The 18,216-nt window shown below is 32.2% G+C and overlaps 1 protein-coding gene and 1 non-coding gene across 2 annotated transcripts in view; one reads left to right on the top strand and one right to left on the bottom strand.

The window, feature by feature from the left end:
* Positions 1-204: 204 nt before the first annotated feature.
* EDIL3 (EGF like repeats and discoidin domains 3) overlaps positions 205-18,216 on the bottom strand; it is a 501,725-nt gene continuing 483,713 nt past the window's right edge. The window contains exon 11 of the mRNA XM_049766060.1: positions 205-3,059. Coding sequence (XP_049622017.1) covers positions 2,910-3,059 — 150 coding nt within the window. The 3' untranslated portion in view covers positions 205-2,909. The remainder of the gene's footprint in view (positions 3,060-18,216) is intronic.
* On the top strand, positions 15,739-15,867 carry LOC126002483 (small nucleolar RNA SNORA19). The gene has a single exon (XR_007493178.1). It is a non-coding gene; the product is annotated as a small nucleolar RNA SNORA19 (small nucleolar RNA).

The raw sequence follows: 18,216 nt of genomic DNA on the forward strand, positions 1-18,216 counted from the left end.
ATGGGTTTATGCGGTTCTGAGGATTGAACATGGGTTGTTATGGGCAAGGCAAAACACCTTATCCACTCTATTGCTCCAGCCTCCTATTAGTTAATTTTCCTATGTAACCGCTCTCTCAGTTAAGAGTAATGGGTATTCATATTCAGACAAATTGTGCATTCTTAAAAACGTGTTTAATTATAACAGCTTCAAAAGTATCCCAGATTGTGCAGTTTTTGAAAAGTTTTATTTTTAGTTTGAAGACTAGACAAGGTCATACTTCTTTTACAACATCCTACATGATTTAAGTATATATACAAAGAAAAAAAAACACTGGATAATTACACAGCTTGAAAGTTAGCAAAGGTTATTTGTGTCTTATTTCTGTACTTACTGACACAGTGACGCCAGCAGTGAGTATTATACTTCATAATTTGTTGACTAGCGAAGATACAATCATTAGTACCTGAAGTCTTCCAAATCACTCTGATCCTTCTGATGCCATTTAGAAAGAGAAAGTCAACCCTAAATTTAGAATCAGTGACTATGATTGAGGTATTTAATATGACATAGATAAAATTGAGATGCTTAAACTTATAATTTCACAAAATAAACATATATTTCTCAAGATGGTTAAGACTAGGTGTTCTTTGTATTCTGATATTAAAATTTATTTAAGTTGTAAATTTAAATGGAATACATTTGCTTTACCTTGATAACATTAATATAAATGACACAAAATCTACACACTACTTCACAATGACAATGAACATATCCACATATTGTAATCCCTTTGTTGATGCAAATTGATGCATCAGAAAAGAGATATTCCATTTGTCATGCTTTGTTGGTATAGACAGAGCATATAAAACAGAGAGAAAATACACAAGCATGTGAAAGCCATTTCAATGTGTTTCAAATGGTAACGAATGTAATTGTAACAAACTTTTGAAAAAAATTTTTAGAAAACTATCACTAGAAGAAAAAAAAGTTAAGTATCTTTATAAGCCATGAATGAGTTTGAGAAGCAAATAACTAAAGTAATGTAAATATTTTTAAATGTACTTATTAAGAAATAATTATAGGTAGTGTGTAAAGGAAAGTGGAATCCTGACTTTCAGTTTAGGCATAAATCTTTAAAGAATTATCAGTGGGGCAATAAGTTTGCATATCCTTTTAAAGTAATTATTTGAACATGACTCTACATCTTAACTAATTGAACAATTAAAAATTTAAAACATATTCAAAAGGCAATATTGATAACTGATAATTTTGAATACAAAGGATGATGAAAGATGAATCAACATTATTGATATTTCCAATCAACAATGCATTGATATATTCTAAAACATAAGCATGTGGATAAAACAATGACGTGACTAGCTAGCTCTAAATTTGCTCTTATTCGAAATGCCATTATGATTGACTTTTTCTTTCAATTCTTTAATATGCTTGAAGACCTCTTCATATATACATCATTAGGAAGTGCTGTTAACAACATGGACAGACAAGACAGTAAGAGTCTAGTGGTTTCTTTTTAATGCAGCACAAATAATAAAGGGGAAATAAAACTTAAACAGTGTTGCACAGAACATCAACATTTCATATACATACCACATTTTCTTTTCCAGGATTCTTAATTTCAAACTGCAAAATTCTGTGTCTAAGCCTTATAACATAAACACATAGAAGCTCATAAATCAGATGTTGAGGACTTTTATGGAGGCAGTTTGATCTTTAATTTGAGAGACATGTCAATGAAACCTCCATTACTAACAAATTTTATGATAATTGCTTATTTTTCTGGGACCTTTGAAGCAAAATAAATTGAAATCAATTTTCATCTGCAAAATGGTTTACTACTTTGTCACTAGTAAATACTTTTCTTCCTATAAATAATTACCCTATGTGCTTTCCTAGAAAACTACCACCAATTGGAAATCTCAATGATAAGAAATATAGAGAAGAACAAAGAAATGATGAGTAAATGGCCACACAATGTAGTAAATTGCTGTATTTGCTAAGTTTAAAACCTAGATAAAGAATAAACATTCCAATATTTAAGTAGAGATGGTTATGTCAATATCTATAAAATAAAGGTTTTAATTTTCATTAAAATTTTATTATAATTTAGCTGTTTATTTTTCAAAATGTTAATACTGTGCTGTTGCTTATTAAGGAAACATTTGAAAGTTGCATATTTATACTTCCTTCACAACTGGAATTGCATATGTAATATGCTTATATTAAATATGAATGATCAACTGATAAAAACGATAATTCTTTAGGAAAATTATAAGATGAAACTCAGAAAATTGAAGACTTATTCAGTCATTATACAATATAAACAATAAGGAATGGTAAATGAGGAAAATCATGTTTAGTTAGAAATAATGAAGATGAATGAAAATTATATCATAATCAGTACTATATGTTACAAATTCCTCAAAATTTTGTTATAAACACTGGAAGTGTTTAATAGGCACAGGAAAACATTAATTATAATGTAATGTCATCACAGAAGGAAAATACTTATTGCTAACATCTCAGGATTTCTTTAATTATTAGTTGATTAGAAACGGCATGTCAATTCTTTTACTTGATAACTGTTCTATTTTCTTGCCATTGCTGTAAAAAGTCTACCTTCTGTCCCTAATATATTTTGATCAGTGTGAATGATTCAGGAAACAAGGAGAAATGTAATTCACAATTAATGTGATGTTGTTTAGGACATTTAGACAATAATAATCAAATTAAACAATCAAATTGAAAAGGCAGGCTTAGACCTCCTCAAATACACAGTGGCCTACCAGAATTTTAGCATTTTTGTCATGAAACAGCTCGTTCAGTTTCCTACAAATTTTGCTTAGTTCATTCCATGGAGATACGAGTTAGGGAAAAAGAGAAGAGGGTTGTGTGCATGGATTTCCTCATTCCTCCTCTGTGCAGCCCAGCAGCTCTGACCGCAGAGTGATCCTCCCATACCAGGACCAAGGAAGAATTCTGATGTATCGTGCATAGATGGGTGGGTCAATGACGTTTTTCCTGTGGGTATCATTGTCAAAATTTCCCTGGAAAACCTAGTAAAGAAGAGCAATAGTTTCAATCAGATAGCCTTTGTTATCTTGAATATTATTTTTTATTATTTTCTTTATGTGCATATTCCCAAATGTGAGTTGGTATACTTATTCAGTTAATATTTTAAAAATATATTCCATCTTATTTTTAATTCATGATAATATATTTTTCAGTTAATATTTAATCTACATAGTTAAATAAAACAGAATTAGCTCTAAGGTCAAACACATCTAACATGTTTTTATCTGCTTGACATCTTTTTCAATTAAAAAATAGTTTCTGCTCATATCACAAGCTGAGGTTGTCCAGTTATCTTGTCAAAGGTTTTATCTTTTGGGGTTAGTAGGTAGGGCACGAGCTTTACATGCAGTCAACCCATGTTTGATGTCCTATATTCCATATGGCCTTTCAAGCACCATCAAGAGTGTAGAGCCCTGAGTAACTCAGATATGGCCCCAAACTAACACAAAACAAAAGAAAACATTTCAAAAACTAAGATCTCATCAGTATGCAAATTATAATCATCATATAAAATATAGTGTCCTTACATTTACAAGGGTCAACAGGAGAAAGTTATGAGATAGCACAGAAAGTTTTAAAGAAAATATTACTGAAGGTGATTACATCATTCCTTGATAAATATAATATTTACATGACACTGACTAAATAGCAAAGGAGATTATAAAATGCACAAGAACCCATGGATAATTATCTGTTTCTTAGCATGCTTTCTTTTGCTTGTTTCTCTTCTTTTCTTTTCTTTTTTTGGGTTTTGGGTCACTGGTGATGCTCAGGAAATACTCCTGGATATGCGCTCAGAAATCGTTCCTGGCTTGCAGCACCATATGGGACTTCAAGGGGATCTTACCGCTGTCTGTCCTAGTCTAGCACATGTAAGGTAGACACCTTACTTCTTGTGCCACTGCTCCTACCCCTCTTTTGCTTGCTTCTATAAAATATAATCTATACTCCGAAGAGACAACCCTCCAAAAATGTGTTGATCATACAGTATTTGAAGTTTAGCATGCTTAAGCATATTATGTTTATTTATTTTTATAGTTCATTAATTTATAACATGTGTTAATTTATAACATTTCGAACGTTAATTTACAACATTATGTGTAAATTTTTTATATGTATATATAACAAAGTTTGCCAGCAAAAGCTTAGTTTCCAGCCATACCTCTATTGACACTTTGTACCCTATACACCAACCCCTGTTCCCATTTGCACCAGTAACTACTTCTTAAGTACAAAGCTTCAACTTTATTATTTATTTATTTATTTATTCCTGATTTTAGTTAGCAACTACATATGAGAGATATAAGATTATTTTATTCTTGCCTTTGATTTATTTCATTGCTTATTGTTATATTTTAGTTTCTCTAATAATTCTTTTTTTTCTTTTTTTCCCTTCTCTAATATTTCTTATATCCTAAGATGAGTGTTAAAGTTTTATGAGTTGCAATGACCTGACGATTTTACATTGCATCACTCTATTCTCTTTCAAGCTTCTGTTTTAGTTCCTAAAGCTTTTTGTTCCAATTTCCATCGTAACATTTGCAATAACTGAGAAATCCCTGTAAATAAATTAAATCAAAATCCTGGGATCCCAGCAGAAATGACATTAAATTTCAAATTATTCTGGGAAAATTTAATATTTTCAAAATGTTCAGTCTTCACTTAAATGCCATTTTTGCATATAGATTTTAAATATTTAAAAATAATTAGAATATTGAAATATTTAATTTTTAAATTTTATTTATTAAAATATTTAACATATTCTAAATATTTAAAATAATTCTCAGCTATTATTTATATTTATTGTTTTGTTTTATCTCACTTAGAATAATTGAAATAGAGGAAAATCCATAAGGCTTTTTTTGCAGACCTGGGACTGACCGAGGTTTGATCCTCGGCATCCCAGATAGTTCCCCGAGCTGGCCAGGAGAGATTTCTGAGATTACTGCAGAGCCAGCAGTAACCCCTAAACGCCACCAGATGTGGCCCCAAAACCAAAATAAATATTAAAAAAAGGGGGGGGCAGAGCGGTTGCACAAGTGTCTGCCTTGCTTATGCTAGCCTTGGACAGACCGAGGTTCGATCCCCCGGCATTCCATATGGTCTCCCAAGCCAGGAGCGATTTATGAGCGCATAGCCAGGAGTAACCCATGAGCGTCACAGGTGTGGTCCAAAAAAGAAAAAAAAGTTAAAAAAGGCTTTCCCTTTTAACTATCTAGATGGATCTTGCAACTGGAAAAGAAGTTTCTTATTTGCTTTTGAAAAAAATTTGACCAACAGGAACTTTGAAAATAAAATTCCCCAAAAGAAGAAAATATGACACTGTAATTTTCGATTATATACTATATAACCCATATTTTTGAACATTCTGAAAGTAAGGAAAATGTATTAAAATAGCTCTCCAGAATACATTGTTTCAGTCACACATGATCACTAAAGATACCTTAGAAAGAGAAAAATAAAGATATTTTTCTTGAATGCATTAGGCAGCATGGCACTGATTAATAGATGCAATAGACAGGATGGGTAATCTTTCTGATGGTTCCATAGAAAGATTATTTGCTGGTGAGGGCAAATGCAAAGTGTCATTCCCATCTGATGAGGGGATAATTTTTCAACTTGACACAAAATATATCTCAAAGGCTACTTTGAATAAATATTTGCTGAAAAGGAGAATACTGAACTGTACCTAGTATGGAATTCATCATCTTGGCATATCTGAATCCACATTCATTTAATAAAAATTTTATCTCAAGCCCTGCTCTGCCATGCATTGACCAATGAGGAACTAATTCTGTATTGACATGTGTTACTACTAAAAATGAGCTTCTCTGCTAGAAAAAGCTCACATATCTAAGACATTTCACAAAAAGTTAGAGAGAGGTTTCCATTGCAACTGCAAAAATATATTCTATAGTTGTCTGACATTATCTATGACACAAAATGCTGGTTTCAAATAATTCACTGAAACTGTGGTGTTGAAACTAAATGTAGAATCTAAAATCCAATTTCCTAGCTCTGCTATAGACCTTAATGCACATCTTTGGAATAATAGAGTTTAAATTCATTAACTTAGAACACAAGATCTATGACACTCCAAAATATAATGCTATACCACTTCTTGGTTAAAAAATACAAGAAGAAACACTTTAAAAAGATTCTGGTCTTCAGCATAAGTTTCAATACATACTGTTAACCCACAAAGTATTAGTTATACTTACTTCTTTATAATGGAGAACACACAAAGAGAACATACATAAGTCCTAAAAGAAATAGTCTTATAATACTTCTGACTTATGTCATAGAGATTTAAATATTCATTAAGAAAATTGTGCATAATTTTACATAACTACACAATTAAAAATGCCTACATAAAAACAGCAACAATTTACATTGCAATTATAGTAACCAAGCTTGAAAAGTAGTAAAAATTTGCTTTTATTTTCAGAAGTAATAACAACATAGGAAAACTGATAGCATTGAGCACAAAGCACACATTCCCAAACTGAAGTATGACATTTGGGTTTTGCTTTTCATATTTTAATACAGGAGTTTGTTTTCTTATCTGTATCACTGGAAAGATACTTTAGCTCTGGAGGGCTATAGCAATAGCACAGTGGGTAGAGCGTTTGCATTGCACTTGGTGAACCCAGGTTCCATCCCCATCATCTTATATGGACCCAGGAGCCTGCCAGGAATAATTTCTTTCTTTCTTTTCTTTCTTTTTGTTTTTGGGCCACACCCAGTGACACTCAGGGGTTACTCTTGGGGAGCATATGGAACACTGGTGATTGAATCGTGGTCCATCCTAAGTTAGCGTGTGCAAGGCAAACGCCTTACGACTTCTGCCACTGCTCTGGCCCCAATTTCAGAAACAATTTCTTAGTGCACAGTCAGGAGATACTCTTGAGCACTGCTGGGTAAACTTACATTAAATTGTCTGGACTTGTTAGCTAAGAATTACCTTTATGGGCCATGAGTCTACCCTAGACACCCTTCACATAAATTGGAAAACATAAGAATATTATGCCTGCATTTATTGACAGAGGAATGCATCTTGGTATTTTATTTGTCTTTGATCAATTTGCAAAATATTCTAGAAATTACTTCCACATGCATGCCTCAGAGATATAAACACCTTAATTGAAATTTAAGTCTAAAAAGAATGATGGAGAACAATCAATCTCATAAAAGGGAAAATACGCTACATGAAGAAGATGATTTGATTTAGGATATCTATAGAAATAGTAAGCAGATATATCAGCTTTAGGGGGAGATTTATCTTCTTAGCATATGATGTTTGCTGATGAATTCAAACATGATAATGTTGATGGGTCTCTCAGGCTTTTGCCTTGGGTCTTGGGGGAGAAAAGGCAATCTGAGTACTTTAAAGGGACCAGCACATTTACAATTTAGGAATATACAGAAAATACAACTGCCTGATTGGGATGAAAATTCTGGAATTGTTTTCTAATGTCAGCTCCCTTCTGATACTGATTAAAATTCAAAGTAGATCTACAAAGAAAAAACATCACTTATAATAACTGTTGCATCTAAATAGTTTTACTTTATAGAAACAATCTTGCCATTCTTGTATAGAAATGACATATGCAGAACAGAATAGTATCATCAAAAGGTGGTTGCCAAGGATAACAAAGGAGTAAAAGTTTCTTCCTAGACGTAGAGTGCTGTGTCAGATCTGAGTTTCTTTAGTAGTCATTTACTATATGTATTTCATAATTATAGTATAATTTTGGAAGAATTTCTTGCACATAATAAAATGTAGAAAGTTACCTGGTTCAAGAAATGCCATTTTTTGTTTGTCTTAAACTTAAAATATTAAACTTGAAATAGATTCTCCATTGTTATAACCCCTTGCATTTTACTCATATTATACAAATAGTAAAGGATCTTAAACATAGTTATAAAGCTTGCTGAGCTAAGTTTACTAAGTAAAGTTCTTAGTGACCATCAATTTATCCTTATGTCCTTTTGGTATCTCTATCTGGATTTTGGTAAGTGAAAAATAGAATCAGACTCAGGATTTTGTATGCATATAATGACTTAATAAAACTCTCTTGTATTTTCTATTATTGTGTATGTCATCTTAGTGGTTTCAAATATACTCTAGCCTTTATTGACTGTATTGTATACATTGATCTGATGACATCAAAGAATGGAAAAGAAATAAAAATCAATTTCTTAGAGAATCCTATGTGGACTCTATATGGGTAGGGGCAAAACTAATAACTCTGTATCATATACAATTCATTTATTCAACATAACAGAGTGCATAAAGGGCTGTGCTGGAGATAGCAGATTGTATTAAAAGAATGTTCATTGGGGCCAGAGAGATTTCACAGTGGTAGGGTGTTTGCCTTGCAAGTGGCTGACCCAGAAACAAAGGTGGTTCAAATCCTGGCATCCCATATGATCCCCTGTACCTGCCAAGAGTGATTTCTGAGCAGAGAGCCAGGAGTAACCCTTGAGCACTGCTGGGTGTGGCCCAAAAACCAAAAACCAAAAAAAAAAAAAAAAGAGTCTACATTGAGAGGCTTCAGAAATAGTGCAATGAGTAGGTGCTCACAATGAGAAACAGTATTGAATATTTTATAGAATATATTTTGAAACTATTAACATTGTTCAGATTGAAATTGACCATAGCCATCTCAAAGGATATGCCCCCAATCATTCCTAATATCATGTCTGTGACAAATAGTTAGATCTCAATATTGGAACACAGCCATTGTGATCCAAAGTACCCTTTCCAAACTTTGTATCCCTTTCTTCTACTATTTGTACTTCATATTTTTACTTTCTGTAAACATATACATTCTCATGTACATACAATTAGTAAGTAAAATAATGTTTTACTTATTTCCTATATCAGTACCAACTCAACATTTTTATAGTATACATATTTTATCATTTGAGAAAAACTTGCATAATCTTTAGGGAATGTTATTTTAGATATCCACTGACGTCTAATTTGAAATTCTCTGAGAAACTCCAATTGATATTCTAAGAGCAATACAGAATAGTGACATATTTACATTATTTTGGTCTGCAGTTCATATTAAATAATAGTTTTACCTAATAATTGAAAATGGGTTTATTCCATAAAATCATTTTAAAATCTAGTCACTGGTTGCTTCAGAGATTTCTGTGCTTCCATGTCAGCCTCAGTGAAATCATTTGAGGCTTTCAAACTACCTATACAAAGAAATAACTTCAAAAGTCCAATTATAGAACATTTTATTTTGATAGAAGAAGTGAAAAGAAAGCATGAGTCATATGAAACCACTAAAATGAATATATGAAGTTTTTAAGAAAATGATTTCTATTCCCATTGCTGTTCTCAGGAGATTTCTCATGGCTCTGAAGTTTGCTTTCTTTCATAATTATGTAAAAAATAAAAGTAAGTTCTGGGCTTTGGGAAACGTATTTCACTGAACTAATCTGGCTTTGCTTCATGCTTCTAGTAACTATATATATTAATATATTTATATATATATATTCTCATACCACAAGAAATGTTTTACTAAGTCACAATTTGATGTTCACTTTGAATACCTTCAGACCTTTTTGCATTCTATTGTCTAGACATGTTTTTCATCCAAAATACATCAATGTATGATTCTAAATATAACTGATAAAATGCAACCATGTTGTCTTTTTTATTTCACTTTAACAAAAGTTTATTGCTCTTTTAAAGTGTTGTGCACTCTTCATTTTCCTCTAACACTGATGTAAAAACTAGTTGGTTGCTTTTTACTTCTTGATTTAGAGAAAAAGCTGTGATCTTCCTAAATTTCATTCTTTCCTGAGTTCCCTGTTAGTGAAGTATTGGGTAAGAGGAAGAAATGGCAAAGGACTGGGGATATTTTTGAGAACTTTTTTGGCTATGATAAAGGTCTAAAATTACATAAAGAGATATACAATTTTTTCTGCTAATGTTAACATCTTTATCTTGGCAAGATATTACAGAGGGTATATCTGTGATAACCTAGCCCATTGTGAGAGAAGCAAATTGAATTGAGAAACTAGTTCTTCCCATGAAGAGCTGGAGGAGGCTGGCTGAAAAATGCATCTGACTTTAGCTATTAGGTCCTGGATCTGGAAAAAGGTCCAGAGAAAAAAATTGAACTAAAGATTAGAGCTCTATTGATTATATCTTACTTCTCCCCAACATAATGACATTTAGAATGCTGAGTTTTGAAGTCAATAAAAGAACACATCACTATATTTAACATCTTTTAGGATAAAATCTCTTTAAGTAACAAGAATATTTTAGGAAATATTTATCAGAGTATGAATGCCCATACATATTTATGAAATATAAAATATGTCATTCTAAATTGTGGCTATATAGTAAAACTATCTGCTTTCTAGGACTCAGATTTTGCCTGCCCTAAGAAATATTCTGACAGGAAAAAAATAGTGTCCTGAAAAAGCATCTGCTTTTCAAATATGTCTCTAGGAGATAATTTCAGGTATAGTCACAGAAAACGACTATATAATTTTTTCAGCTTAAGATAAAAAAAGGAAAAATGCATTCTGGCTTTTCTGTAAAATTACAGAGCAACCTGCCTCTCCATTGTATCTCAATGTTCATCTTACAGATTTGTACAAATCGTACCAGTCATTTTGCATTTTCTTGGAATTTTGCATTTTCTTGGATCTGTAGGCTGTCACTGCTCCTTTAGAGTGAAACCAAATCAATCAAGATTTCCATCTGATTTTGGTGACAGATTCCCACAATTCAGTAGCATTCCCTTAATTCGAGACAATGTGAGTTTACCCTTTCTTGGTCAGGGATGTGGAAAAGCACAAACATGATTTGAACTTTCATTCATGTATTTCTAAATCAGAATTGTGCTGAAGCCAAAGAGTCTTACCAAGGAACTAAGAAAATCCTGAGATGATTCATGAAGTGTAATAGAACCTTGGATCCACAGTGGGTGTGTGTGAGAGCATATCTTTATACAGATATATATATATATATATATATATATATATATATATATATATATATGTATATATGTGTATTTGTAAGTGCTGGGTTTGCTGATTTGCCAAGAAAAATAGCATGCTCTTTTCTCTTTTCTCCATCATTTGTTCTCAGTAGGTTATCTGTTCCTCCAGACAGATCTGGGAGATCTTTGCAAGGAGTTTATAGTTAATCCCACAACAATATACTTCAAGAGTGGAGAAACCCTGTATCTATTAGGCCAAAGAAATTCCTTTTCTAATGTCCCCAATATTTACTGTGCCTATGCAGGAATAAAAAAGCACAAAATAATCTTTTTTACTTATTTATCTATTAATTTATATATTTTTTGTGACTTCTATGTTTTGGTGTGGATATTGAATTTATTGTCTCCAATATTTTTTTGTTCCTTTTTGCGCTCTGACATGTTTTTATTTCAAGACTGTGGCTATTATGTGATGCTTGTCTTTATTGTTGTAGTGCTCACTGGATATTTTATTTGATATTTCTGTTTGTATTGTTGTGGTATTTCAATTCCTTTTTCCCTTTCCTCTCTCAAACTGAGATTGAGAGCTTCTAGAAGGACTCTGCCCATTTTCAGTTTATCTTATTTTTACCCCATTTTATTGCTTTTCTTTTCTTCCAAAAAAAAAAAAAAACAACCCAAAAAACCCACATAACTTGATCTAGTTCCGCCTCTCAAATAGAGGGTTAAATAATGGAGGGTACCAAGACCAAACAGTTGTATGATCACTAAGTAGTAAGCTAGACACAGAAGGGCCTACTCATTCTAGCAACCAGGGGGATGAGGGTGGGGGATATGGGATGCAAGATGGGAATGGGGGTGGAGGGAGGAAAAATTTGGTGATAGAAATTCCCCTGATTCAATGTTAATATGTACCTAAAATATTACTGGGAAAGTTATGCAAGCCACTATGACCAAAATAAAAATTATATATTTAAATTAAAAAAAGAAGTGTTTTAAAATATAAGATTTGGAGTAGTTATAATTAAAAAATATCTACAATAACAATAACTATGTGAAGCTTATATTGAACAGGAGTTATATATTGTTATAAGTTTAGTTTTATTGTTTTGTGATTTTTTTGGTGGGGCTATATCTGGTAATGCTCATATTATACTTCTTGTTCTAAAGTCAGAGATCACTCTTCATGGGATCAGAGGGATCATATGCAATGCTCAGAGCTGAATCTGAATTGCTTGTGTACAAAGAAAACACCCTACCCATTGAACCATAATTATGGCCCATGTCCCATATTTTAATTTGCTAAATATAGCAACTTTTCCCGAAGATCACAGAGAATCCTGACCTTGAAGTGAGAAGGTGCAAACTTTGCTTTCATCTGAACTGACTCTTTGACTACACTGTAGTTATATTGAGTATTTAGATATATTTTATGCTAGGAGGAAAAATCAATTTTATTATAATTAATAGATACTTGTAAATTATCATAACAAGGTAAATTTTTGCTATGTTAAATAACAATTTCCAACCGCATACAAGGGATATTGTTCTTCAATTATTTTTAACTATTTAACATTTTAACACTTGTACAAATGTAATTTTGTTCTTAGCTTTCTAACAAAACAGGAAAATGATTGCTGTGCCCAAGCTTCTAGGCTTTTATCATCTGTTCATAGCAGCAGAAAACCTGGGAGGAATGTTCTTTCTTGTAGAAATAATTGCTGGATTCATGTTTAAGTTTTGAAAGTTATCTTTTAATCAGTTTTGTGTCTCAAAGAACACCAGAAGCTTTATAATGATGAAAAATGTGTTGCTACTTTAATAAGGGCCTCAGGGACTTTGTACAGATGTGTGCCTCCAGAGCACTTTACTCTTATTAATGGTTTAATTCTGTGAGATCCAATAAAAGGAAATCTATGATAACCACTGCCAAATGGGTCATTTCATAGGATGTGGCAGATACAAAAATGCTTTTAAAAATTATCTTAAGCACTCTGGTTTACAAAACTGTTAATGGTGAGGTTTTATGCATGAAACATTATATCACAGTCCCTACCAGAGTGTCTCTACACTACCCCCAATTCCATAATCCTCCTTTTGAAGACAGTTATCAGTAATACAGAAATACTTGTAATTGATTTCTACAAACAGGGCATTATATGTAACACTTGTCTTTTTTAACCAACAAATGATAAAAAATAGACAAAGAATGCAATGTTGTCATTTTAATAGTGATAAAATAGAGCCTTTTACTCATTATATTGTAATTTATACTAAGATGGTGAAGTGAAAAAGGCATGAGTAGCATGGAAACCCATAATGTATAAAATAATATTTCACCCTCAAAATAGCTGTGATTTACTGGCACAATGGTGGCACGTCTAACCTCAAAATGAATTATTTCATATCAAAATATTGATCACTTGGTAATTAAATAAAAAATAGAGACTCATATTTTTGCTCTATTTAACTAATGGTCAGTGCAAAGTTTCAACAATAAGATAACAGACAAATCAAGCACTCATCTTCAGAGAAGGTATGATTAACATTAGTAGAACTCTGTGAATTTTAAAATAAAAATATATTATAAATTTTCATGCTAATTTTTTCTTTTATTACTCTGTTTAGTCAAATAGTTAATGTGTGACTCCATTGATCATGAAACTGAGACCTCATTATCACTTATAATTTGTAAACTTAAAAATTAATAAACCAACATTTGATGATCAGCCTCTCACAACCTTCTATAATATTTTGTGTTAAAAATTTAAATCAATGTATAATGTATAAGGACTAAAAACATAATAAAATTCAAGAATACAAGAAAAAAAAGAAGAAAATGTCAGTGGTCAGGGCTACCATTTCTTTGATAGTTCCTGAAAATAGTAAGAAAGTTTTTATCTAAGTATAAAGTGAAATTTCGTAAACCAAAAAATTGGTTAATTTTTGTGGTCTTTTATTATGCATTTTTGTCTAATAATAAAAAAGTCACACCTAATAATAAGATCAGGATTTTAGTGAATAGATTTTTATTAATTTCTGATACCTATTAGAAATTTAGGAAGACTAAATTTGGAAAATGAATCTTTTGAGCATTTTGAGAACTGAAAATTTAAGAAAACAAGCCTTGCCCTGTAAAAATTGCTTTTTAGTTACAAACTCCTGTGTAATTTTTTACATTACTTTGAAATATCTATAAATAATCTTTCATTAATTATTATTATTATAATCAAGCAAGATAGTTTGTATTAAATGAAACTTAGTTAAAAGGTCTGGGGCAAAGAAAGAGAGAAAATACATGCAAAAGAAAACACGAGCTTCACCACAGTGGAAAAGCTAAGAGACATTAAGACAAAAAGTGACATACATGTTCAAGAAAAAGCACAGGCTTGAAAAGCAAGTTAAATTTTATTAATTTAAAATAATTCACCCCTCTAATATATGAAAATAGGCTTTATTGGATATAATCAGTCAGATATTGCACATTGTTAGCCTACTATAGTATGTGAAAATGCAAAAAATTCCTTTGCAACTTTAAAACCTATCCTTGTAGGGCCAGAGAGATAATATAGTATGTTAATCACTTACTTTGTATAGAGCCAAGCTAGGTTCAAAGCCTAGCACTGCATATGGCCCCTAGACATTGCCAACAGTGATCAGTGAGCACAGAGTAAGGAGTACGCTCTGAGCAGAGTCAAGTGTGGTTAAAATACACACACACACACACACACACACACACACACACACAAAAGCAGATACAATATCAATTCTTGTAGAAAGTTTACTAACTTATTTCAAACAAATTTAATAATTTAAGTTAATGAACTTTAATAGCATCTGATGTTTCAAAAACTAGTCTTCACTTTGTCTTTTACTTCATACATCCAGCTTGCTTCCCAATTCCATAATTATAATTATTTGTGTTTCTAACCCTTTTTCTGAAGTACCGACTTCTGCTCCTCTCTCTCTTTATCTTACACTTCTTATCCTAGGTTCATTAACAAGTGTCTTTGGATAGTTAGGACATTTGAAGTTTAAGTTAAATAAATTCCTTGTAGAAGATTTACCCATGTTTCCTCCTCAGCCCTGTATCTGACAAGTCCCCACTTAAAAGTAGTTCTAAGATGTTTCCAATCATGAATTCTGTATGCATTATCTAGTGCTATCATTCTAATCACTGGCAATAGTGTGGTGTTAATCTTGTTCAGTTATTTTTCCTTTTTCAATACAGAAAAATAGACAAAGATCTGCAAACAACTTTTACTTTGATGAGTCAGTTTTTTAATTCTGAAATATTTTCTGAGAAGTAGTTTCTCAGTTAGAGGCCTTAGCAAAATATATAGGGATTTAGTGCCCTCAAGCAAAAACATGAATTACAATAGCTAATGTTAGGTATTACAAAATTTATCTGATTTTTCAGAGATGAAAAATATCTGAAAATAAACTTTCATTTAAAAGTTGTGACTGAATAGCTGGCTATTGCTTATTATTAACCTAATAACTTTATTAATATTCTTTCAAAGTAGTTTTAAAAATGCTTTTATATTGTGAATGACTATTTACTTTTATCCATTCTTGGGTAGGGTCACTTATATTTTAAATTTTTAAAAGGGTGAGTTTATCCTTGAAGTTAGTACAGTCAAAACTAAAAATCTTTAATAAGAATATTAAATAAGGAAATCTAGTGCACATTTCATTGACCTGCTTTATTCTGTTCATGTGAGCAGTGTTATTTCTCATGTGCTATATAATAGTTGAAGGCTAATTAGCAGTATGATTCCACAGTGATACTGCCAGTCTCCTTCAGTCAGTTCTGTCAGATTGCCTGGGAGAATTACAAATCAGATTGTTACCAGCACCTGGTTGGTCATTTAGTGCTTCTTGTTAAAGAGTCTAGGGTTTAAAAGATTGTGTATTTGAAGAACATAGGTAATTCTCTGTCACTAGTTGAAACCATAGGATTGGGGGTTGGTAGCTTTGGATTGGACTTCCAGCTCCATATTGTACATGTTCTGAACCATTTCTCCCCCCTCCCCATGAAAAATGCTTGTCCATGCGTGTGTGTGTGATCCTCTGTCCCCAAATGAGCCTATTTTTATTTCTAATGGTTGACATTATACTATTATCTCATCAGAAGTACCAAATAAATATCATTATGACTGACCTTGTGTCTTTTATGCAGAAAAAAAATATAAGGAAATCTAACAACCTCACATTTATGTGAGCCTAGACAGTTTTCTATTTTTATATACTAGTTTATATACTAGTTTATATTCTAGGAAGGTCCAATAAATTTGAAATATTATAAGGAAGAAAGAAATAAAATTTGAATAAAAGCTTATGCCAAATAACATTTATTTAAATAAAGCTACTCAATTTTAGAGTACATAGAGACTCTACATTTGTTTCCTCATCTTAGTTTCAATTAAGTTACTCTCCAAATGATTAAGCAAAAAGACTATCATGATGATAAATTATTAAACGCAGGTATATAAATCATGTGCTATTTTAGAATTTCTGTATTTTTATTTTGTTGAAGTAAATTAGATTTTGGAAATTTATTTTAGTAAAGCAGCTTCTTGGAGCTTGAGTGATAACATAGCGGGTAGCGTGTTTGCCTTGCAAACCTGGTTAGCTCACTGGGATCCCATATAATCCCCTGAGCAGGCCAGAAGTGATTTCTCACTAGAGAGCCAGGATTAACCACTGAATACTACAAGATATGACCCCAAAACAAAACAAACAAACAAACAAACAAACAAACAAAAAAGCAGCTTCTTGACACTCTCTCCTCCTAGTAGAAAAGATAGTAAAAATGATTGCTTATGAAAGATAAAAGATAATTTTTTTTCTAATTCCACAGTTCAGAGTTGTGATTTTTCCACCGTGAAAGACTAATTCTCTTCATTTAGTATTTGTCACTGAAGATTCCATTTATTTACTTAAAGGATTCTTCAGTTCTGAGTTTCTTACCAATATCAAAGTCCTAAAGAATCATAATAACCACCATCCCTAACTCACTGATGCAGTCATGCATAAGCTATTCAGCCCCCATCATAGGGAAGTCAGCCCCAACAGAGGAATGACGACTTAAGCTCCACTTGTCTGCCCAAATACACCCTACTTATGAGCTCCTACATTATGCATTCGAGTGCCAGAGGCCATCTTCCTGGCCTGTGGAGTCAGCTGAAGTGACCAAAATTATAAAGAAGTAGACAAATTAACCTGCACTAATGGCTGGTGAAAAAAGCATTGAAAAATCCACAAGCACAGAGAACTCTATTAACCCTGAGATGAGGATTTCAAAGTAACATGATTGGTCTGAACAATAAACTGAAGAAGGTAATATAGGATAGTTTTAACAAGGATAGAGGAGGTTCAAGATTTATGAAACCATTTAAAGAGAACAAAATCAGAAAATTAAAAAAATAAATATAAAGAAAACACAAGAGGTTAATGGAAAAGACTGATGAGAAAAGAACATTCAAATAATAGAGGTTCTAAAGGAGAGCAAAGAAAGACTGGGGTTAAGAAGTTTCAGCAGAACTTATTGTAGCTTAAAGCTTCCCCAATCTGAAGACTAATTTAGTCTCTCAGATCCAAAAAACTCAGAGTCACATTTAAAATAAACACAAGGAGAAATACACCAAGAAATATTGTAATTAAAATGATAATATGTAGGGGTTTACCTGTATAGTGAAATAAGGGATACTATCCTGAGAACAGCCAGAAAATATCCAAAAATTATTTTTAAGAAGTCCCCATAAAGGGACCTTGTGGTGCTAGAGGTAAGGTGCCTGCCTTGCATGTGCTAGTGTAGGACAGACCGCGGTTCTATCCCCTGGCGTCCCATATGGTCCCTCAAGCCAGGAACGACTTCTGAGCGCATAGCCAGAAGTTACCCTTGAGTGTCACCCAGGTGTGGCCCAAAAACCAAAAAAAAGTCCCCATAAAATCAGACCTTTCAAATAATGCCCTACAAAACACAAAACAACTGTAAGATATATCCACACACTGAATGGAATAAACAAATTCAATGATGTAATATAAAATATCACTTAAGAATAATAGTTAAAGAAGTTATTCTCACTAATCTAGTTTTGAAAGGTGTATTAAGTTATCTCACAATAAAACCAAAGAAATATGACTTGGGAATTGATTG

Source organism: Suncus etruscus, chromosome 2, assembly GCF_024139225.1.
Source record: "Suncus etruscus isolate mSunEtr1 chromosome 2, mSunEtr1.pri.cur, whole genome shotgun sequence".
NCBI lineage: Eukaryota > Metazoa > Chordata > Mammalia > Eulipotyphla > Soricidae > Suncus > Suncus etruscus.